The sequence below is a fragment of the Stegodyphus dumicola genome, chromosome 12, assembly GCF_044657685.1.
Source record: "Stegodyphus dumicola isolate Sdum_Otavi_A_Nest chromosome 12, ASM4465768v1".
NCBI classification, from domain to species: Eukaryota; Metazoa; Arthropoda; class Arachnida; order Araneae; family Eresidae; genus Stegodyphus; species Stegodyphus dumicola.
The window spans coordinates 108,635,781-108,660,232 of NC_140779.1; the positions used below are offsets into that span (position 1 = coordinate 108,635,781).

Here is a 24,452-nt window from a genome sequence, read left to right on the forward strand (position 1 = left end):
AATATAATTATAATTGGTGTTAGTGTATTCAATTATGGCAAACCACACTAGGGCTATCTGCCTAAGGGAAGGGATGCCTTCGTGGAGGACTTTCTAAGGGTAACTGGCTCGTATACACGTTACACACGGGGAAAACCACGAAAACGCCCATGCAGCCAGCCCGTTCGCGGGATTCGAACCTCGGACCGAACTACCAGTGTTCAGCGACTTTACCGCTCGGCCGCTGGTGGGCCCACATAATTACGAGTAAAATTTACAATTGCGCTTGGTTCTTAATAAAAACCAAGTGTAATTATTATTTTTTACTCATAATTACCTAAATGAAATAAGGGAAAGAAAGTTTTACTGTTGGAAAAGCAATTTTGTAAAACATAACAGGTTTATCTGGCTTTTAATTTTCTCTTGTTTCAGTTGAAATATACATTTTAAAGCATTTTTATTTTACAGTGGATTTCTTCTCGCTTACCTTTTCCTTCAAGAATTCAGCAAAAGGAAAGGAAAAATATCTTGGGTTTATTTTTATATCCACAGGTACATAAGGTAAGTATTAGGTTTTATGAAATTTCTAATCAAAATTTTTGTACAATTCGGGATAATTATTCTAGTAAATCAAAACTAATCTGTTGCTGTTTCGTTGTATTCATTGTAATAAAATAACATCAATTATTCTTTAAACTTACTGAATTTTCAAAAAAAAAAAAAAAAAAAAAAAAAAAAAAAAAAAAAAAATCGAATAACCAATATAACGTCCATACTTTTTATTTTAATAATAAGATTTTTTTATGTTTTCTTTAGACTTACACCTGTGTACATGATAACGTTGGCATTTTCTGCTACGGTTTCCTTTTATTTGAGCTCTGGTCCAGTTTCTCCAGATAAAGATATAGAACCAAGCTGCAAAAATAATTGGTGGTGGAATTTACTTTATATAAACAATTTTCTAAAATCAACAGATCAAGTAATAATTTTTGTATTGAATATCTGTAATGAAATAATAACTCATAAGATATCTGATGTGAAAAAATTATTATCTTGCGTGGTAAAATACTTTTACGCATGAGTTGGGAATAAAGTTAATAAATATGGAACTTTTGAAATGAATTTCTAAATTTTGTGGACTGAAAATTTATTTTATTTAAAAAGTTTATGAACATGATTCTAATATTACCGCCAAGAACTTTCTAAAAAATGGAAAATAAACTTCTTAAAAGAAACCATATAAAAGCTCATTTAATTAATTATATTATTCTCCAAAGCAATATTCTTACGAAATGTCAAGGCGCGGTAAGATGGCTTCCCCGCAAAGCAGTTATAGGGTTGCCATGAAATGGCAAGGAAAGGCAGGATTGCCATATTTGACGAGAAATCGCCCATCGCGACGACAAAATTGGCGATATTCCATAGATGGATGGAGAACCTTCTGAAATGAATTCTTACCCGTTTAGCCCAGAATGTTTCGAACACAAGCCAAACGCTTTATAAACCCTGCTGGTAGGCGTAGAGTTAGTTAGTCAGTTAGTATCAAGTTATTTAGTCCGTGCGAAGTCGACCGAGTGGACAGTCGGTCAGCGAGTGCCGAGTGGGTCCGCGCGAGCACCCAAAGAGTCTCTTAGTGTATCGCGGTTAGTGCATCGTCGAGAGAGTGTGTTGAGCTCCTGGAACAATTGAACCGAGGAGTCGGGAGCTGTACACTAGTGTATCGTCGAGTGCAACTCGAGATGTTGCGTGAAGAATCTCAAGAGTACGTGGAGTTCCGAGAACGACCAAGCAAAGTCGGGAGCTGTACTCTGGTGCTATGCAGTGAAGTTGTCTCCACCGTTATAGCTTGATAACCTGGAGGCTGTGTCGCTGATTGTGTCAGCGTGTTTATAGTAGTTCTTCGCCGACTGCAACGTGATTTTGGTGCTGTCCTGATTAATATTGTCTAAATAAAGTGTGTTTCGATACTTCATTCAGTGCTGTCGTCGTTATTCACTGCAAATCCGCAGAAACCCCGTACGTACGTAACGTAAAGGAACAAAATAACGCAACAATATGTTATATCATTCATCGTTAATTATTTTTTAATCTTTTCACGAGGAATAAAAGCGTGGGGCGCTTAAATAACGAAATCTATTAATTTGAATTGCATTGTCAAATGTGTAAGCCGTTATCTTTTCAAATTTCCTATTAATTGGATTGCATTGCCAAATGTACAGGATGTCTCAAAACGTTGTTTCCAAACTTAACATGTTAATCTGTCATACCATAACAAGCATTATTTTTTACATAGGAACATGTGTCCGAAAATGCGAACGGCGACCGCTAGAGGGCATTGTTGACAGGCTTATGGAAGAATGGGAAGTTTGATCATTTCAAGCGAGGACGTTGCAGGAGAAAGATGATTCGGTTCACTAACTCACTTCTTTATGGACATTTTGCGGAAAGAGTTTTGCCGGATAAGATGGTTAACGCTCCAGCTGCTAGGCGCCAAAACACCTGGTTACAGGCATCATGGACCGTTTGCTTTAGCAGCATTGTGCGGGAATACCTCGCTAGGACATATCCTGCTCGCTGGATTGGCAAAGGCGGACCAGTCGCATGGTCACCGTGATCCCCGGACCTGACTTCCCTGGATTTTGTACCTCTAATGGTGCATGAATTTGATGGTGTGCGAAACGCCAGGAACATCGGAGATGGATCTTGTTGAAAGGATCATGGAAGCGGCAGCACGTGTCCGTGACACACCTGCCAATTTTTAAGGAGTCCGTGAATCAAAGCATTGACGTTGTGAAGATACATTGTGGTGAATGGCAGAAATTTTGAACATCTTCTATGATTTTATAAGGTATTTTTCCCACCTTCTTAGCATGCCTTCACAGTGTAATGGTCTGCACGCTGGGCGCGTATTCCAGAGGTCCGTGGTTCGATTTCCCGCGAAGACGTTGCTTATTTTTCATCTCACCTGTTTCCAAAAATACCTAATGACTCTACATTGGCGCCCGAAGTGAAAGGGTGGTGGATGATGATTCTCCACCCCCAGGATTTTGCGATTGTCGCCCTTTAAAAGAGGGAGAATATAAGGTATTTCTCCCGCCTTCTTAGCATGCCTTCGTGGTGTAGTGGTCTGCACGATGCGTGCGTATTCCAGAGGTGGTGGTTCGGTTCTCGGCGAGGGCGTTGCTCATTTTTTTATCACTCCTGCTTCCAAAAATTACCTAATGTCTCTACAGTGGCGCCCGAACTAAAAAGATGGTGGATGTTGATTTTCCACACCAAGGATTTGGCAAGTGGTTCCCTAAAATCCCAGTAGTCCTTTAAAAGGGGGGAGTATATGAGATATTTCTTCAACCTTCTTAGAATGCCTTCCTAGTGTAGTGATCTGCACGCTGGGCGCGTATTCCAGAGGTTTTTGTTTTGATTCCCGGCGAAGGCGTGGCTCATTTTTCAAGTCTCCTGCTTCCAGAAAATCCTAATGTCTCTACAATTTAGAAATGTTCTTTCATAAAAGTCATATTAACACCTCTTTCGATATCCTTTCTTTCTTCCTCTCTACGCTTGCGAACATTGCCTTCTACCGTTTGCAGTTCACATTTTGAGACATAAGTTCCTATGTAAATCTTGTGCTCACTCTGTTATTATTCGTGATATATGTAGCCAACGGGATATCAAATTGCAGATGAATTCTGTAAATAGAATTACTTAATTTGTTATTCCGATTAAACTATACGATAAATTATTTTTCTCTTTTTAGTGCATTAATTATCATATCCATTTTAAATAAAAACTTAGTGTATAAAAAACGTTTTCTAAATGCTGACGCTCACGTTTTAAACCAGTGCTAATATTAAAGATAAATTTAGTTCAACCAATATTTAGAATCAAACTTTAGACAATTATTTAACGCTTTGAAACCTTTAAATTGAAAATAATCTAATCTTTTCCAAATTTAGTGCATGATATGGACCTGGTATTTGGCCAACGATATGCAATTCTTCATCATCAGCCCTTTATTTTTGTATTCTTTGTGGAGGTATGTAATATTTCATTCATGCTCATATGTTTAAAAAACTAAATTTTGGATATCATCGTGTGCTACAAATTTCAGCCTCTTCTCCGTTCTTCCTAAATTATAAAACTCTGCTTCATGAAAACTTTTTGCCAGTTATTGCACGATATCTAATTTTGAACTTTCATCAACTACTCGAGTTTCAGAGAATTTTCTAATGGATTAATATTATTTTTGTATGTGAATGTGATAAAAATATCTGATGCGGACACCACATGATTTCTTTGTATGGTTTATTTGCTGAACTTCATTCCATCTTATTGTCTCGAATTTCATTAATTATATTTCTCATTCAATCAGTTCAATTCTTACTTCGTGGCTAAATAAAAATATATAAATACTCAAAACATCTTCATTAAAAATTGTAAAATACAGAAAAATTTAAAACACCAAATACAGTTAAAAAAGCAATTTTTACAGTTAAAATTATGATTTCTATACAAAAACAAGAAATTCAGCCAACAAGTAAAAGCACTAAATTTTTGGTGCACAAAAATGTGAAGTCAACTTTTGGTCCCACTGTGCAAAAGAACACTGAAGTTGGTGTAACGACTAACTTAATTCAGTACATTATTATGAGTTTCAAACATATATAAATAGCCGATACGTTCGGCTTAAATTGCTCATAATTCTACAGTTATTGCCTGCAGATTAACTAAAGGCATCAAATCCTTAACCAGAACATAAGAACAACATAATTCCATCACTTTTAAAGCAAAAAATATATAATTTACCAACGTATAACAAAAATAAACAGAGCTCACCGAGCCGTTTAAGAGGGTGGGTGTATACACGTTTGGTGAGGCTGAGTATAACAGAAAAGGGAGGTACACAGCTAGATGTAGCAGTCCTATGTACGAAATTTCAACGTTTTATAGTTAATCGTTTTTGAGTTCTGTGAGATATATACATGCGTACGTACGTAGAGACATCAAGAAAAAAATCCCTTTTGAATCCGTTTTAAATTCCTTTTACAACCCGTGTTGGAAAACAAGAGTCCTTTATTATTTACATACAGATGTCACGAAAGACATCTTTCAAATTGATTCGAGAGCGGTCAAAATGGATATTTTCGTTGAAACGTGATATCTGTACAAGAAATAAAAAGGCAAATGTGTAACGGATTCTAACTGTAAGATCCGAATATGAAAAAGAATTTTAGAACTATTAGGTTATTGAAGCAGAAGATGTGAAAAATATGCGATACCCTCGTCGGGGCTCTAATCCTTGACCTGTGGAATATGTGGAGTCTGCTTCTAATTACACCACGAAAGGCCTGTGTAAAGGAGGGAGAAAATACCTTATAGGATTATAAGGTATTTTTCCCGCCTTCTTAGCGAGCCTTGGTGGTGTAGTGGTCTGCACGCTCAGCGCATAATTGAGAGGTCCGCGGTTCCCGGCGAAGGCGTTGCATATTTTCCAACTTTTCTGCTTCGAAATAAACTAATGACTCTACAGGATATCTAAAAAATATACTTGTTCGTTCTCAATTAAATCAAAGGTTCGAAATATATTTAAAAAAGGAAGTTAAGATACATTAAAATACATAACAGTAGATTTTAAGAATTAATTATACATTGAATTTTTAAAATCTTTAATTCAAATCAGAAACACTTTTTTTCGCTACTGTTCCGTCAGGTTATGTGTATGAATCTAAAAATTGTGCCAAGTTTTTTGACTAAACAAATCCTAAATTTGTTCTGTTTTTATATAAAAAATTAAGAAAATAAATTTCAATCAGTGTTAGGTAATATACTATTTATTTTATCTAAAATTTGAAATAGTGTTAGACGTTAAGATCCATAAAGGAGTTTTTTTATTTGCATTTTATGCTTGTATAACAATAAGGAAATCCAGAGTTTGATCACCGAAAGTATGGCTCTAACAGATTTGTGGACAGTTACAATAATTAAATTTTCATCTTTTAGAAAAAACAAAAAAACTGAGAGGTTTGCTTGGCATTTAAAATTCGTTTATTTTTGCCTAATTAGTAAATAGTGTCAACAGTTTCAAATAAATTTCATTAATCTTTTGAACAGCACATTTTCTTGCAGCTGGCATGCTTACATATTGTTTAACTAATTTTATGTTTTTTATTTAACTTTATAAATATTTTTATTCTATTATTTCCAATAAAGCTACAGAAATACTTTTGATGATCTAGAGTAGGTGTCTAGCAGTGGAATCAATTATATGATAATTTTATTTGGACTATTTTATGTTTTTGATCAATTTCATTAATTCTGAGAAGATTCAGGGTCTCATTAACTATGACTGAGGCCGCACTGAGTGCTAAAAGTTTACTTGAGGCTCATTTTCGGCTACATGAGATGTTGCATTTTTATTCTTTTGAAAATAGACTGAGAGCCAGTTTCGGTAAAAGTTGAATAACGCTGCAAAATGTTTTCAATAATTTCTTCATAAGTAGAAAACACAGTTTTCAGGTAATAAACTAGGATTATCTTTATAATCTGCAATTTTCGTACCCGCTTATATGCCTCAAACTTATACCATATTATTGATATTAAAACTGGATTTTTTGTACTTAAAAAAATCAGGAGTATATATAGATAGTATCTCCCTCACAGCCCTTAAAAATCATTATTAAGCATAGATATGTTCCATTATAAATTGTAACGTTAAATGATGCAAAAGTAATATTTTCTATCAAAAATTAAAAATATGTATTTTAACTCTCATTGGAAATCAAAAAGAAATCAAATTCTTGGAAGACTTTAAGGAAATAATTAACAGGGGAAATTAATCAGGATATGCACTTGTTGCTTTATAAATACTTTTTTTATCACGTGCAATACATTGTTTAAATGTATGATTATCTAAGCGGGAGTTATTATAAATTAAAAATGTAGTGTATAATATTTTTGAGTCTTAATTGTTTTATTCCGAATAAAGTGTGTAGTTAGTATAAGAATAGCGTAAAAATGTAATAGGTAACAGGTGCATATTTTCAAGCGTTGCGGAAATTTCTTATACTTCCGCTTACAAATTACAATTATTCCGCAACGCTTACAAATTACAAAGTGTAATTTGAATATTTATATGCGCTGAAAAATTAATAACTTTTTGTATCATTCAAACAGAAATCATAATATTATTACTTTCTTGTATAAGAAGTAAAGGAAGCATTGTAATCGCGAAAAATTTCAGGTATCATGTTTCAACGGAAACACCCGTTTTGACTGTTCTCGAATCCATTTAGATGAATTTCTTGTGCGATTTCTGTACTTCCGCACGAAATAAAGGATTGTTTTTTCCAAAAAGGGGTGAAAAATAGATTCAGATGAGAATTTTGTTTTGTGACGTTTATACGTACATATATATGTATGTATCTCCCATAACTCCATAAAGTTTAAACACGTTGAAATTTTGTACATGGGACTAATATCTAGTACCTGTTAATCTAGTATCTCCCCTTTTGTATTGAAATCGGCAGTATCAAATGAATGTTTATATATGTATATACATCCACCCCTTATCCGGCTTAAAAATCCTTACTTGGCCTTTACTTTTATAATGGTTGGTCGTAGTTATCTACATCCAGTTAGAGAAGCTTTTTAAATGATGAAAATATTCAGGTTTTGGCAATGTTACCTTTAAAAAAAAAGTTAAATTTCGACAAACAAGGAGAGCTAATTTTTAATGCCGTCTCCTGGTTCTATACTTATATTCGCGAAAGTTTTATACTCGTTATGAAAAAATAAAATTGTAAGAAGTTTGACTCCCGTACGTCAAAAACTGAGCGGCATATTTAATTTCAAAATCTGCAGTTTTTGAGGCAAATCATTTTCAACTGGACTCCAGCAATCGGTTAATTTATTTAGAATAATTCGAAGAAGTTAGTTTAAATGAAGTGCGGCAAAAAAATGTGTATAATTTAATAGCCCGTAAAAAGGAAGTCTCAAGTGGTCCATATCAGACATTTTTTATAACATCAACCTGAAAATTTCAATTATACGGGGTATTTCTATATTCGACCGACAAATTCAGAGAGATGATAGTAGGTATCAAGAGGATAAAAAATTAGCATGGAACATGGGATCGCAAAACATGTTTAGTGGGTGAAAATGAGAAAAATAGATATCGATAGTGCTGTGAGCCTACGAAGAAAGCGGCCAAACAAATTGGAGGGTTAGGAGCACTACTATCGAGAAGAAACCTTTTCGAATGCCAATGCGTATGGGGAAAATAAAAGCAGCGGCCAAGAAGAAACCTTCTCTTGTGCAAATTCCCTATGCGTATTGGGAAAATAAAACAGCGAGCAAGTATTCATTAGTGGGCATTAGCAGAATTTGCGGGTCTAAAACTTCATTTGAAAACAACATGTCTGATTACACGAACAAGGAATTTGCAGATATGCATCTGATTTACAGCCGAACATGTGGCAATGGACGCCTAGCACAGAGGATGTACCAAAAGTAATATCCGAGGAGGTGTTCTCTGTACCATATCGTCTTCACGAATATCGATCGATGGCTGCGTGAGATGGAGTCCTTCCAAATAACGAAGCGTAATGCAGGGCAAGAACACAGTGTGCTCACACTCGAAGCAGAAAACCGTTCATTGCAGCAATTTGTCGTTTCCCCGTCGACCAATACGCGATCGGTTGCAGCTGTAATGGGTATTCGTCATAAAATGGTGTGGAATGTAAAGACCTTCCGTGTAAAGAAGGTCGAATGCCGACTACTCGCTTCCGGTAGAGTTTGTACGCATGCTTGATGCCACGCGGAATGATTCACAGTTCCCGTTATTGTTTTATTCTCAGATAAAGACTGCTTTACGACAGAAGGCGTGCTTAACATGCACAATGCGCATATGTAGTCGTCCGAAAATCCCCACAGCACTGTCTCGTCGAAAGTGAAACATAAGTCGATGTTAACATCTGGACAGGGATTCTCGGAGATCATCTGTTCTAACCGTACCTTCTGCCCAAATGCGTCCATCAATGACCCAAATTACCTTGTTTTCCTGCAGCACTCCTCCCAGATTTGATGCAGAGAATACCGGCCACTGTGCGCCAATTCATGCATGATGAGGCACAAGCACATTATGCGATTGCGGTGCGTATCCACCTCAATGCTACAAATCCCGGGAGGTGGATAGGACATGGTGGACCTATTGCTTGGCCTCCACGCTCCCCGAGCCTCAACCCTTCTGGGGCCACCTTAAATCTGTTGTACAAGGTGCGTCTATAAAGCTCGGTGAATGGATGACTATCTCATAAACAACGAGTTAAAAATGCGTCCTTGCGCATGCGTAAGTAGAGACAAAGAGACGGCACGTAGCAAGAAGCGCAAAAAAACCGGGGCAGAACATTCTGCTATAGGCACTCGAACGATGTATGTTTGAATGCATCATCATATTTGAATGGAGCTACGGATAAATATTAAGTTTTGCTACAAATTGTGAAAGCCCGCTATAGAAACGCATGCAGTGTTGGCCTAGGTGTACAGAATAGACACAGTGAGCAAAAAATGCGTTTACGACTTGTTTAAATGTTTTCGGGAGGGGAAGGAAACCATGGATGACGAATCACGTTCAGGACCACTCTGAACAAATGTGACCACCGACAACACCGAGGGGGGCGATAGATGCTTTTAGATAATCGCTGACTGTCTTTACAATGGTTATCGGAGGACTTGAGAATCAGCAAGGACAGTGTCAGCACCATCATTCATCAAGATTTGGGTAAGCGCAAGATCTGTTCCAGTAAGATTTCCCTGACACGTGCGACCAAGATTCATCCGTTCTGCAAACCATCGTCATAGGAGGTAAGAGCTGATACTACAAGTACGATCTGGAGTGGAAACGGCAAACAATGGAATGGAGCTTACCAGCTTCCCCGCGTCCCGAAAAGAGTCGCCTGCAGAAGCCCAGAATCAAGACAATCCTGATTGCGTTTTTCGACAGCAATAGCATGATCAACCAAGAATTTGTCCCGCAAGGGCAAACTGTCAAAGCCGAATTCTATAAAGATGCTTTGAAGCATTTACTGCTGCGCATTCGACATGTCCGCCCACAGACGTACAGAGGTGGAAGTGGAGTCTGCTGCATGACAACGCACAACCGCATACTGCGATTCCTGTACGCAACTTCTTGGCCCATCATCGTGCATCTGTTATCACACATCCACCGTACTCACCTGATCTTTCACCTGAAGACTTCTTTTTATTCCCTCGCTTCAAGGGAGTGATCAAAGGCGGACGTTTTGAAGACATACCAGACATTCTATGACGTGTGACATCTGGGTTTCAGTCGATCCCAAAAGAGCTAATCGCCGACTCATTTCAGTAGTTTTATCATTGATGTCATAAGTGTATTGTGGCCAGCGGTTGTTACTTTGAGGGTGATTAAGGGTATTTTTGTTTCTATGTTTTGTTTTATTTGTTTTATGCTTCCATTCGCCGAACGTTTTAGATGCACCTTGTATATAAAATGCCTGAGGCTACAGTGGAGAAATTGATCTTCGCGGCCGCAAATTTGAACCATTCCTATAAAATTGTCTCGTTGTCTCCTTTCTGACGTCGAACTCTGATGCATTGTAATCCTGCTTTACTTCAAATTGAAGGTTTTTCTGCTTGTTAATTGGTCTCTTTTGTTCCATTCGACGTCACACCTTTCATTGCGATTTTCTCTCACTAAATGTGGTTTGCGACTCCATGTTCTATGGAAATTTTTCATCTTCTTGATGCTACTATCAACTCTCTGAATTTGTCAGTCAGATTGGGAAACGACCTGTAAAGACAGGGTGAAGCAAATATCGTACATCATAAGAATACAGTCGTGTTTCACATATTGCATGAAACATGAGAACTATATTCTACCACTGAATGATTAATCTAATGATTCTACTGCCTTTGCAACTCATCTCAGAACAGCTTATTATGAAGCGTTATAAGTAACACTTATAATATAACTTGTTCATCCTTTGTTAACTTGAAGTCCTTTACACTAAATTCTCTATATTTGCAAAGAATAAAGAAAAGAATTCAATGCAAATTATCATAACACCAATCAGGTAGAGGTAGAGGTGGAAGTGAGTGCACCAATTGGTCGTGTTGGTATACTAACATTTTATTATTGGTCGTGCTTGTATAACACCGTGCGGTTCACTAACTTTGCAGTTCCACCACAGTTTTGTAGAGGAACACTAAGGGGTGGTTCAAAAGTGTCCCACCCCTCTTCTACTACCATCAGCCTTTCGAAAGTATGTTTGGCCCACCATGTATTTTGAGTGTCTCTTTGCCACATAGATACTATACGCTTACAAACGTCCATTCTGTTTCGCTATTCGGACTTCGGCTCATCGGTATGTCAGCCAGCGTCACTAACCACTACACCAGCTGCGCGGCTCGTAACTAGTTGAATGTAGTATTTACAAGAGTTTATCTTAAATCCTTACGGTAAACGACATTTGACTAACCTTGTATATTGGAATTATAATCAACCTATATTCATAACATTTTTAGAAACTTTAGGGTTTCAAGGCCAAAAGACTTAACGTTTGGAGGGTTATTGTTATCTTACTTGTCAGCTAAAGCAATATAGTTTGCATTTTTTAAACAAAGGCATTTTTCTTTCTAAAAATTTCACGAAATTCTAAATGCAGTGCAGAATAATGTATTAAAATGTGGTATTTGATTATAATTTAAAATTAAGTGTATAAATATAGTTAGCTTTTTATGGTTGATATCAGAATTACATAGCATCCTGCTGTCGCAGTAGTCCTGTATTATATCCTTGAAATTTTAATCAAGCGTTATTTCATATTACTTATCTCATAAATATTTATAGCATAAGTATTTTTATTTCGCCAAATTCTCAACACTTATTTTTCTCCCTAGGTGGCCGAAAATTGGTTATTCGCTTATTGCACTGTTTTTGTGTGGCACATGTTTAGCAAATTTCTTCATCACTTACCACTATGAATTAATTACTGGAATCGACGCAGTCCTTTCTATGGATTTCGCTAAAGCTCAAGATTTTATGGCTAAGTAAGATACATCTAAATTATGTTGATTCGATTGCGATTTTCATTACTTTTACGTTGATTTTACAAAGAAAATCCATTCTGCCATTTAATTTCAGTTTTAACGGGTTATATATATCTTTAACTGTACATAAATTCAAATTTCATATGTTCTTTAATTTCAGATTTTGAATATGCATTTGAAATAAAGTAGATTTTGAAATCTCCAGTTTTAATTTATAACATTTATTTATTATAAGAATAAGTGTTGATGCAGAAATCTAAATCTAAGTTATGTTACGAGGCTCCTAGTTGTTTGCCTAGAGTAACAGGAAAAAAAAAAAAACTCAAAATGCACAAAAAATACATAATGAAAGAAAAGAGAAATGATGCTAGAAATGGATTATAAGTGGATCTTTTATACTTTTTAAATTTTTACAAAACCTTGAATATCACATCAAATTATTCCTTGCGACTTCATGTGGCAACTTTGCAAGTTTTCTGAAGCCTTTTCATTAGATACCAATGAAGGACAGTTAGCAATTTAATTGCATAAATATATATATATAGGTAACCTTCGATTTACACGGTAGATCACTTCCTAGGAAATCCCGTATAGATTGAAATCGTATAATTCCAGTCCATAATTCGCATTCAAAAGAAATAACACATGTAGTAAATTTAATAAAACCATACGAAAGTGTTTCGTGTAAAGAGTATTACTTATTTTTTTTAATGAAAAGTACGTATATACATGTTTTAAATAAAAATACATTAATTCAATAAGATTCTATTTAAATCAAAATTTAAAATTAAAATTAAAGTGTTTTTATTCGGTTTCATCTCCATTTGAGTTCTTCTTTTGTTTTTTGGTGCTATATTTAAACTACTGCTTATTTACTAATTCAGAAGTCAAACAACAAAAATCAGCGTTATACCTACAAAATTTTCACAGGACTAGTTTCGATGGTTTTACCGAACCATCATCTTCAGCTGCAAAACCGCAAATGAACAAGATAGGAAATAATGATTAGATAAGATAAGAAAGCCTGGACAAGAATAAGCAAGTGGCGCCATCTGTTGGCGGAACCAGAACTAAAACATAATTTCTCTAAAAGCCGAAGGCAAATTTGGATTGGAATTAGGATCGTTAACTAGATCAGAAAGATTTTTTTGAATGTGAAATGCCTCTAGAAAATCCAAAAACAAAAGTTACCTTCATTTTATTCCTATGTTTTCCGTGCTCTTCAAGTTTGCTCCTCCAAACTAGCCCTTGATGAAGAACTAAATTATTTAAAAGCAATAGCTATTGACAGGGGCTTTTCACCCAACATTATTAATCAAGCAGTTAAAAAATTCTCATCTCAACACACTAAAAGCCACACTCTTATTTTAGGAGATTATAAAAATTCTGTTGTCATTCCCTTCTTTCCATCAATTAGCTATAAAGTTGCACATATTTTGCAGAAATTTAACTTTCGGGTTGTTTATTCTCCCATCAATAAAATTCCAACTTCTATACTCAAGGACCCCATTCCGGATATGAATTCCTGGGGTATTTATAGGATTCCTTGCCAGTGTGGTTTAATTTACATTGGCCAAACTAAGAGAGCCTTAAAATTTCGCGTCAAAGAACATGAGGCATATTTAAGAAAAAAGGAAACACAGAAGTCTTCTGTTGATCAACATTGTTGGTCCGAAAATCACACTTTCAATTTTTCTGCTGCCAAAATTATTCAAAAAACATCTTCCATTGGAGAACTGGATTTTCTAGAGGCATTTCACATTCAAAAAAATCTTTCTGTTCTAGTTAACGATCCTAATTCCAATCCAAATTTGCCTTCGGCTTTTAGAGAAATTATGTTTTAGTTCTGGTTCCGCCAACAGATGGCGCCACTTGCTTATTCTTGTCCAGGCTTTCTTATCTTATCTAATCATTATTTCCTATCTTGTTCATTTGCGGTTTTGCAGCTGAAGATGATGGTTCTGTAAAACCATCGAAACTAGTCCTGTGAAAATTGTGTAGGTATAACGCTGATTTTTGTTGTTTGACTTCTGAATTAGTATTTATTCGGCGTGTTATTGTGTCTTAATTACTGCTTATTTGCTCAGTTTCAGTGTTTTTTCTAATTTATTATATTATTGTATGGCAGGACCTTTTGAATAAAATCCGTAATCAAAGATTATTTCAAATCTTTACTTAGCTCCTTATTAATTCCCTGATATAGAGCCAAGTCATTGCTCTATTCCCTTCTAAATTTTAAACTTTTTTCTATTTTCGGTCGTTTTCAATACAACCAAATTTCCAATTCTGCAGAATTCTGAATTTTCTTGCGTTTCTATATTTACTACTATGATATACCGTGTCAATACGTCTTTCTTTTTTCCTATCTGTTTTTTGCTTTTAGCTCTTTTTTAATAAGGGGTTTTTGAGAAGTGTCTTTCTTTTAATATCTGTTTGGAGGTTTTAATAATATAAATATGATTTTGCATTTGTCTGGTTCACATGTGTTAAAGTGAAATTCAAGGCCGCTTGGAAATTATTTCGCTGTTCTGCAACTTGTTAAACAGAAATCATGCAAATCGAATACCATGTAAATCGAGGGTTGTCTGTATATATTATAGACAGTGTTTGAAAAGCTGGCTTTTCGTGTAATGTTTAGGTAATATACAGAATGTCTGGAGTTTTTTTTGGCAAAGTATGAAACTTCCGAATTATTTTATACAGATTGGCAAATGGCTATTTAGGCAAAATATTAAAAGAGAATCTTACGAAAGTTTTTATTGAAAAGACGTATGTTAAAATGAAAAATAAGTAAATTTATGAACTTACTTGTTTTTTGAAACAATTAAGAAAGGCTTGTTACTTTAAATTGCGATTAATTCCTTTCTCACAAAAAAGTAAAACTTGAAAAGAAACTCCTGAAATGTTTTCGTTAAAAATATATAAATGAATAAAGAAAATAATAAAATAAAATAAAATAATTTCTTACTAAAAAAATAAAAAAATAAAAAAGTAAGAGAGAAAAAAATAATTTGCTTGTTATAACAAAGAAGGTTTGAATACATTTTGAATTGCATTTCATTTTCTTTTTCACACCAAAAGGCACTTCATATTGTGGTATTTGGTTTTATATCTACATCTGACGAATCCTTGGCCACTTCTAATGGCCTATGCAAGGGATGGCGAACCTTTTCCCATTAGTGCGCCAGTTACCTTATGATTTATTATTTTCAGATGTCCAGTGTACCACTTGTTATATTTTTTAAAACAATCATCTTCAAACCCTTGCTTTGATTTCAAACTATAAAATTGTATTTTGTAACTATATTTGCTGTTTAGTTATTAATTCATTGGTTAGTTATTAACTTGCTTGTTTAGTTATTGGTGGCGTCCATACTTGTGCTGGTTTCTGAATCCGTCTTTGATTGCCGTCAGTCCTAAAGATGCTTATAGCACAAAGGGCGTTACCCCAGAAGGGCTATTAATTTCGTTTTGGCATTTTGCTTCGAAAACTTTACAAGTCTGAATCACTTTTCAAATTGTTGCGCCAAATATTACTTCTCTGTATTATATTTAAAGAAATTAATAATGAAGAATCTGCATAAATGTATGCATGTTTCTTGCATTGTGGTAAAACAACGGTATGTAGAGCCATCCATTGTTGAATAACGTACGTTTACACCTGAATCTGGACATCTGGAAGCCCAAATTTGGAATTTGTTTTATTATCTATTTCATATTTTGTAAATCATTTATGAGTTTTTGATTAACAAACTCAACGATTTCAAAATGAGTAATTGCAACACTGTACGAAAAAAAAATTATCTCTAGCGCGCCGGAAATTCTAAAGATATGCTCTTTTTAAATCATTTTTTGATAATTCTGAACTTAATTTTATGGTTTACGTGTGAATGACATGATATTTAATAAATAAAGGTAACACACAAATTTAAAAAAAACGACCCTTTTCGCGTAATATAAAATCTGAAAGCTTTCAGATCCTTTTTATTTGGGGGGGGTCTTATTTCAATTACTTTTACCTTAGGAATTTATGTTTCAAATTCAATTAATTTTAATACTGTATTCTAGAATTCTTTTATAAGAATAAATAGTATTATACGCTTTTGTTTTGATATGGTATCTCCTATTTAAATAAATGCCTTATATTTTCAGATTTGCTGATTACTTTGACAAACTGTATACTAAACCATATACTAGAATAGGTCCATATCTGATTGGAATATTTTTGGGATATTTCTTATTTAAATCCAATAAGAATAACAGAGGCAAAGACAACTGGGTAAGTAAATTTGCTAGATTTCATTTTTGTTTCTAATTTAGACAGGTGACAGGTGACGGAGGACGAGGACGCCTGATGTTTAACATAGGTAAACAGGCATATACCCCGCGTCCTCCACTATCTAGTGGCAACAACTCCCTGGAGCCTCATCAGGCTGCCTCGGGAGTATATTTGAATCTTAATGAAAAAGTTACATGGCCAGTGCAAATATGGTATTAATGTATATACATGATGCAGAACAAATATAGAGCTAATTAAATGACATGGTGCTGAGTAGATGCAGTACAGGTGAAGAACGAGTAAATACACTTGGTACAAAGTAAATATGATGCCAATAAATATACATGGTGCAGAGCTGATATGATACTAATAGCAAAGCAGATATATTACGAATAAAACACATTGTGCAAATAAATATTAAGGTAGACAAAGATACATATGATAGTATATGAGTAATAAGTGCTAATAGAAACGTATGATACAGAGAGCTGATATGATGCTTATAGGAAGGCATGCTACAGAGTCGTTATAATACTGTGCTTGTATAGAACTAATAAAGACACATGACAGCGTTAAAGGTCATTAAATATTTGCTATTGTGCAAGAGTTCTCAAACCAGTTTAAGTTCTGTTTAGGTATAAGATATAAGGTATGCGTGTGTAAATTGTAGTTTCCTGGATAAATGCAGTGGAAAACCTTATGTTGATTAAATGGGCTGGCAGATATCCTGACCTAGTGCCGCGATAAATTTTATAATTTTACATATTGCATTAATGCTTCCCTTGTGCTTAATTATCAGTCGGTGGTAGGCAGTTATGTTGCTCGTGGGCATGAAAAGATGCATGGTATCTGTCAGAGGGCACCTGAATAGGTAGTGGTCTGGCGTTCCGTCTTCTCCACAGACACAGATGTCTGTATTTGATATCCCATGTCGATGAAAGTAAGACGGGAACGGCCCGTGACCTGTTATGTAGTTTACCAAAGGAGCAATGGCGATAAGGCGGTCAGTTGATACCTTTGAAATACGCTCATAGGTGCGCCTCCCTGTTTCCGCATTAGTCCATTCTTCTTGCCATTGTCGTATTGCTTGTCCCTGCAAATGACGCTTTAGATAGGATGGTGGGGCAGGAATATTTATTTCTTGTGCTTCGAGATTGCTTGCAGCATCCTTAGCCAAACGGTCAGCTGCTTCATTTCCCTGGTTGCCATCGTGGGCTTTGACCCAAACCATGGTAATTTTAGTGTGACGATTATGCTGCAGGATGTCTTGCAAGTTAATGATGCTCGGCGATACATGGTGTTGATTTTCTATTGCATTTATTGCTGAAAGGCTGTCCGTGTATATGGTAGCTGCCTGTATATTGTTGTTGAGTATGTGCTGTACCGCTGCTGTGAGAGCAGTAACTTCCGCCTGAAAGACGCTGTTTTCCGGTTTCAGATGTCCTTTCCATGTGTATTCGGTGTTGGAACCATCATAGTGTATAAAGGCACTACCTACTCCATGTTCATGCTTCGAGCCATCCGTGTATATCTTCGTGAGGGTGTCTCGATGAAGGCAGTTGGATTTAACTGTGCGTATGCCTGTCCCTTTTATTGAGGGATGTGTACGCAATACGTCACCCCGATGCTCATATTGGACTGGGCTATAGGTAGTGTTTCCAAATGTCGCATCTCGGCGCAAGTGGATCAGTTGGGCATATGCAGATTCCATTAAGGCTTTGATATGCAGTGGTATGATACCAGCTAGTACCTGTGCTGCATTTGTGGCTGTAGTTCGATATACTTTGCATAGGTTTATCGCAAAAGGTCTTTGCAAGGCTGATAGTTGACGGATTTTCCTGGCTCCCATTGGGTTTGCCCAGATTGGGGCTGCATATAATGCGATTTTCTCTGCAACTGTGAGATATAACAGTTTCTGAAAATGGGGGCTCTGACCCCAATTCTTGCCCTGAAATTGGCGCGCTGTTCTCGCTATTCGAGATGTTTTAACACGAAGGTCTTGTATATGAGGAATAAAGGTTAGACCGGAGTCCCATGTTACTCCTAGATATTTAAGATTTTTAACGAACTTAATATTTCTCCCGTTTAATTTAATACAGGGCCGTCTTGTTGGATTTGTTCCTGGCCTTGGAATGATTAACGCTGTTGACTTTTCTGTTGATATTTGAAGCTTAAGTCGAGTGCAGTAGTCAGCAAAAAGTGTGCAGACTTCTGTGCCGTTTTTCTCCAGTTCGTTGCGTGTGCGTCCTCGCACCAGGAGTGCAGCATCATCTGCGTAGGCGACAACTCGCGTGTGTGCGGGCCAGTCTGCAGCGAGCACTTCGTTAAATGTGATGTTCCATAGGAGGGGCCCCGCGCAAGAGCCTTGCGGGCAACCTCTCACTTGGGCTTTGGATGAAACACCTGCATCGTGGGACATTATTAACATACGATCTTGTAAGTAGCTTGTGATTGTTAGATAAAGGTTGGTCGGGCATTTTGCATTGCGTAAAGCTTGTTTGATTGCTGGCCACCACAGAGTATCAAATGCGCTTGCCAGGTCAATCGGAATGAAAGCCGTATGCATATTATCATTTCTATTCTTCTGGATGCAATCCTTGATTGTTGAAAGGGCTTGAACGGTGGAAGATCCTATGCGGAAACCGAATTGTCTGACACTTAGATATTTGGTCTTGTGCAGATGGTGACGAAGTCGATTGACAATCAGCTTTTCATACACTTTGCCCAGTGCAGACAACAAGCAGATTGGCCTGTAAGACCGCGGTTCAGCTGGATTTTTGAATTTTTTCAAGAACAAGACTACCTGTCCCTTCTTAAATACGGTTGGGAGAGCTTTGCCTGAAGTAATTTATTGAAGAATTTAGTGAAGAAATCTGGATTGGCTTTATATGCAACTTTAATTACTGAATAGTCCAGGCCATCCGGTCCTGGGGCTTTTTTCAGGGGTAGGTAGCGAAATACATGAGCGATTTCTTTTGCTGAGAAAGCATAATCATCTGGCGTATCTGGGATAGTTGTATTGTTTCGCACTGCACGTTGTTCCAGTGTATCTTCATGCGGATCGTCCTTTGCAAAAATTTCGTCAAGAAGGGTGGCAGCTGTAAACCCCGATGGGTTTGTTGAAAGACCGGCTGTTGGAACCTGTGCATGAATTTGTGCTGGTTTGAATACCTTCTGTGTTGCAATCTTATGTAAGATCCCGTAGGGATTCGTATTGTTGTTACAGAAGGTACGCCAGCTTGTCACTTTTGCAGCGAGAATATTCTTCTTATATTTAGCCCGCTCTTGCCGGTATGTAGTCAGAATCTGTGCTTTGGTCTCTCCGTCCACGTTGCCTCTTAGTCTGCGGCGCAAAGCTCTGCATTTTTGTCTTTGTTGCCTTAGTTCGCCGGTCCACCAAGAGATTCCTTGTAATTTCTTGGTTGTACGGAGGGGTAAAATTTGTTGACATATTTCATTAAGTTCCTCTAGAAGTCCTTGTGCAAGGGAATCAAGGTGTTCTGAGTTGTTGCAAGATTCTAGCTGCAATTCTTTTGCTTGCAGGAGACGAGTAAAGGCCTGGGTCAATTGTCTAACCTTGTTACCTGGCAGCCTATAGCGGCGTTTAATTATAGAAATGGTGGTATCTGTTTGTATAGTAAATTCTACGTATTTATGATCTGAACAACTTTCAGAGTCTGAGACATGCCATGAATGTATGTTGTTAGCAATATCATAAGTTGAGATCGTTAAGTCTGGCCATCCTTGATTGTACGAATTATCGAATGTAGGTGGTGCATTCGTTGTATTGTGCAATTGTAAATTGTTTGCCGCAATATAATCTTCAAGCTCCTGCCCTTTTGGATTTGTGGTACTATACCCCCATATAATATGATGGGCATTAAAGTCGCCTCCTATGACTTGAGCTGTGTTTGGAAATTTTCTACTTGTTTCGCTTATGTGGGCGACAGTGCTGCCAATTGCATCTGTTGGTGGTGAATACACCGAAGTAAGGATAAATAGCATATTTTCAAAAATGATTAGAATGGCGACATAATCCCTATGCAGCTTGATGACTTGTGGTGTCCATGAGGGGTTGCAGCAGGCAATTGCTACTCTAGGAGCAAGATCTGCCGTCGGGGACTCCTTTTGGTATATTTTCCATGCAATAGGTAAGCTTGCGACGTGACCTTCTCTACAGTATGGTTCCTGCATGATTACGAGGTCTACGTCGTTGGAAATAACTTGCGTGAGGACATGAGATGTTGCTGCCTCAGCCCTTTGAAGATTGATTTGCAGGCATTTGATGATACTTGTGCTTAGTGTACCTATGTTCCTGCTTGATGGAGGTATAGTATGTGGAGAGAGAATCTGCATATGATTATTGTTATTATTAGATTGGATTACAGGCGTGTTGTTGTTAGCATTAGTAGCAGATGGACTATTCATAGATAGTGCTGCGTTTGATCCGTTCGACGTATCTCGTGTATGTTGGACAGGCAACATCATATGCTGGATGGTCGCAAGCTTTATTGTCTCGGTTGCGGTAGTTACTGTCTGCACAGTTGATACATGTGGCTCGTCTGGCTTGACAGTCTTTGATTGCATGATTCCCCGAGCAGTATGCACAATAGATTTTATTTTGGCATCCCTGCTGGGTATGGCCAAATGCTTGACAGCGGTAGCACCTCTTAGTGTTGAAGTACTCTGAGATTCGATGTGCCCGCCAGCCGATGAGTAGTTTTCTGGAGCGCATGAATTGTTGGAAGGCATCGGGATTACATTCGACAATCCACTTGACTGTGTTACTCCTTTCTTTGAGCCTGTACAGGATTTTGGCATTATTCTTGTTAATATGGAGTTCTAAACTGATGACTCGTCCAAGTTCCTCCTGTGTAACGCTTAATGGGATATTGTGTATAGCAACCCTGGGAAGCCTTGTGCTTGGGATCTTGGTTTGCAAGAATTCCTTAGCCTTTTCAGTCTGCAGTTTTTCCGAGAGTGCGTGAATGTCCTCCTTTGTATGGCAATCCACTGCAAGTCCTTCCTGCGGAATGTATCTTAATGCTGCTACTTGAACTCCCAATGTGGGTAACGGAAATTCAGCAGTCAATTTTTCTTTTAACACTTTCCTGGATGTTGTGGACGGGTCTTTAGGGTAGATCAGCAAGGTGTGTTTAGGCTTTTGCGCCGTTACACTTGCGTAGGACTTTCGATTGTCTGTTGCCTTTTGCGCTAGATTAGGTGCAGCTGTGATGTGTTGCTGTTGACTTGCTAGTTCACACGCGAAAATACTCGATGTGTTGACTGCTTTATCGACGGTATCCGGAGGTGGGATATACTCAGATACTCCCAAAGCCAGAATTCGGAAGGCTTCAACAGTGTCTATCAGTTGCTTTCGGAAGCCTAGGGGTAGAATATTTTTGCCACCTCGAAAGGAAGTTGCGATCTTTTTAATTTCGTCAGTGAGTTTATCAATCTTCTCATTATAGCTTATGTCCGAGGTAATGAATGTTTGCAAAACAAATTCTCTCGAGTAAGTGGAGGAATCTGTGTCACTCATCGTATGGGAAAGGATCTAAGTTTCTCTGTGCAGTACTGCGTTTCGTGCTGAATTTTCTATCTGGAATACGGGAAAAAGTCAAATTTTCTTACCTTGGCAGCAGTATTTCATCTGTCCTTCATCTGTATAAAGGTATTCCATAGTAATCCAGAGGCACATAGACACTGAAACACAACACTGCACTGTAATAGGAAGTCAAACTACGCAATTTTGCAGTCTGAAAATTCTAAGTTAATAAATGTCGAAAAAAATTATATCTTTGGAACCAGTGGGCCGATCACGACCAAAATTTGAAACTTCTGCTTCTGAAGATAGATGATGAAGATTGCCGTTTATTCCAGCATGATACAGAAATTAGGAAATTAATTAGCAGGCAGCTAATAAAGTGTCCACTTCATAAAAGGAAAGCCGTTGCGAATGTCCTTGATGAAAACGCGCTACCCCGAGGGGGGGGAAGGTGGCACCTAACGGTCGAAAATGCAGCGTGAGCGAAAAAAAGCTCTAAATTAAATGAGTAATTTCTGCATAATTATTCAACCAATTATCCAATCTTGATGAAACTTATATCAAAATACTGCTGAGATGATCCTCTATCCGGCTATGTAAAAATCCGGCTGCTAGGACGTCCGTCGGTGTATCCACGGGCTGCGAAGTTGAGGAACACGGCGAAAATGGCTCCAAGTCGTGAATGATAGTGTTAAAAACTTTGAAGTTCCATAAAAAAAACGACTAAATGTCGTAATGACATAATTTTTATATATGTGTACTCCTGATGATGTTAGCTACACGTAGAAACTACTTTTACAACGGTACGTTGAGAACTTCTGCTGATATTAGGCAAAACGGCGGAGCGACAAATACACGTCCTGACAGCACGGCACTCGTAACTATTTCTAATTTAGACAACAGAATGAATTGTAACCTGTACCTAAGAAACATGTAACTAAGAGTACTGAGTCGTGTTCAGTGTCCGAGTACAATAAATTGATAGCCAAGATTTTAAGAGATAATGACGTGCAGGAGCAGATTTTATGTACTAATTTATGTAAAGGATCTAACGCTGGTTTGATAAATTTAGCACTAATCAGCTCCTCCTTTCTAGTAATGGTTATGCTGTTTACTACAAAATATTAATTAATATTAACAGTTATGCCATTACTGCAATGTGGCTGACCACATTAGTTAAATATAAGTCAACAGTTAACAATTTGATGGAATAAAGACAACTATGATTCGGGCTGACAAAGTATAGCAAACACATAAAAAAATTTTTTATAATGGTTCGAAAACAGTAAACATAATAAATCTATAGCAGTGGTTCTCTAACTATTTTGCTCAATACTCCCTTTTACCATTGCTAGAACACCATCCGTCCCATCCTTTCCAGAAATCAAAAAATACACCTACCATTTATTGAGATTTAAATTATTTTTAATGTGTTTTATAAATTAAGCAAGGAAAAGTATAGAATAGAAAGTATTGGTAAGTACCAAGACTTGAATAAAAGTAGTTTTTACTTTCTCAGAGTAAACCTAAATACTTAACAGGTAAAAAGGCTGACTCCCCCTGAAATTATGAAATTTCTCCCCTTTGATTGAGAACTCCTGCTCTATAATAATTCAGATGAAGTTTCATGCTAGCTCTTTTTTAAACTTTTGTTTATTTCACGTTTCGGATTTGCAAAAAAACTGTTAAGTTTTATACAAAATGTTATTGAGCATGACAATTGTCCTTTCAGTAGTTTACTATCGGAGCTATTAAAAATCGTGCATTAATTTTTTCGTTTTCTTATTTAACTTCCCGAAAACACAAATTGAGAAGAAATAATCGGTTCTCCTATAAAGCATAAAAAACATAAAATATAACTCAAAGAATATAAAAAATTGTATACAAAAATTCTGTAAATTAGGTTACAAAATCGATTCAGTGAAGAAAAGTACATCTTTTTACTTCCTTCTATGAAGTATTGTAATCGTGAAAAAATTTCGGGTATCATATTTCAACGAAAATATCCATTTTGACTGCTCTCGAATCCATTTCAACGATGTTTTCGTGGGATATCTGTACGTATTGACAGAATAAAGGACTCTTTTTTTTCCAAAAAGGATTGTAAAATGAATTTAAAATGGATTCAGAAGAGATTTTTTGTGACGACTGCACGTATATATCTTGCATAACTCAAAAGGGAGCAGCCGTAGAACGTAGAAATTTTACCCCTTATTATCTCAAACTAAGAATACAGATGGCCCCTTTTACAGACAAGTCTCCAATTGTGCTTTAACTCAAGATAAGAAACTAATCTAATGCTAAACTAAACTTAACTTAGCCGAAGCTGTACATAATTATCTAATAAGTTGGCCCTTAATTAAATTAACCGGCGAATATCAGCAGGCACCCACAATACAGACGAGCGTAGTTAGCTACGCAACGAAGTAGCGAGACGGCAAACACTCGCCACTAAGGACTCCTAAGTTTTCCTACTGAGATACGCGAAACCTTTCTTTAAATACTCTTTCTATCTCATTCATATGCCACTAATTCGATACTAAAAAATTCGATACTACAAACTTA

At 36.8% G+C, this 24,452-nt stretch overlaps 1 protein-coding gene across 1 annotated transcript in view; it reads left to right on the forward strand.

The window, feature by feature from the left end:
* Positions 1–24,452, forward strand: part of LOC118188116 (nose resistant to fluoxetine protein 6-like) — an 82,960-nt gene that overhangs the window by 46,347 nt on the left and 12,161 nt on the right. The window contains exons 8-12 of the mRNA XM_085827414.1: positions 419–540; positions 796–958; positions 3,933–4,012; positions 11,911–12,060; positions 16,213–16,339. Coding sequence (XP_085683540.1) covers positions 419–540; positions 796–958; positions 3,933–4,012; positions 11,911–12,060; positions 16,213–16,339 — 642 coding nt within the window. The remainder of the gene's footprint in view (positions 1–418; positions 541–795; positions 959–3,932; positions 4,013–11,910; positions 12,061–16,212; positions 16,340–24,452) is intronic.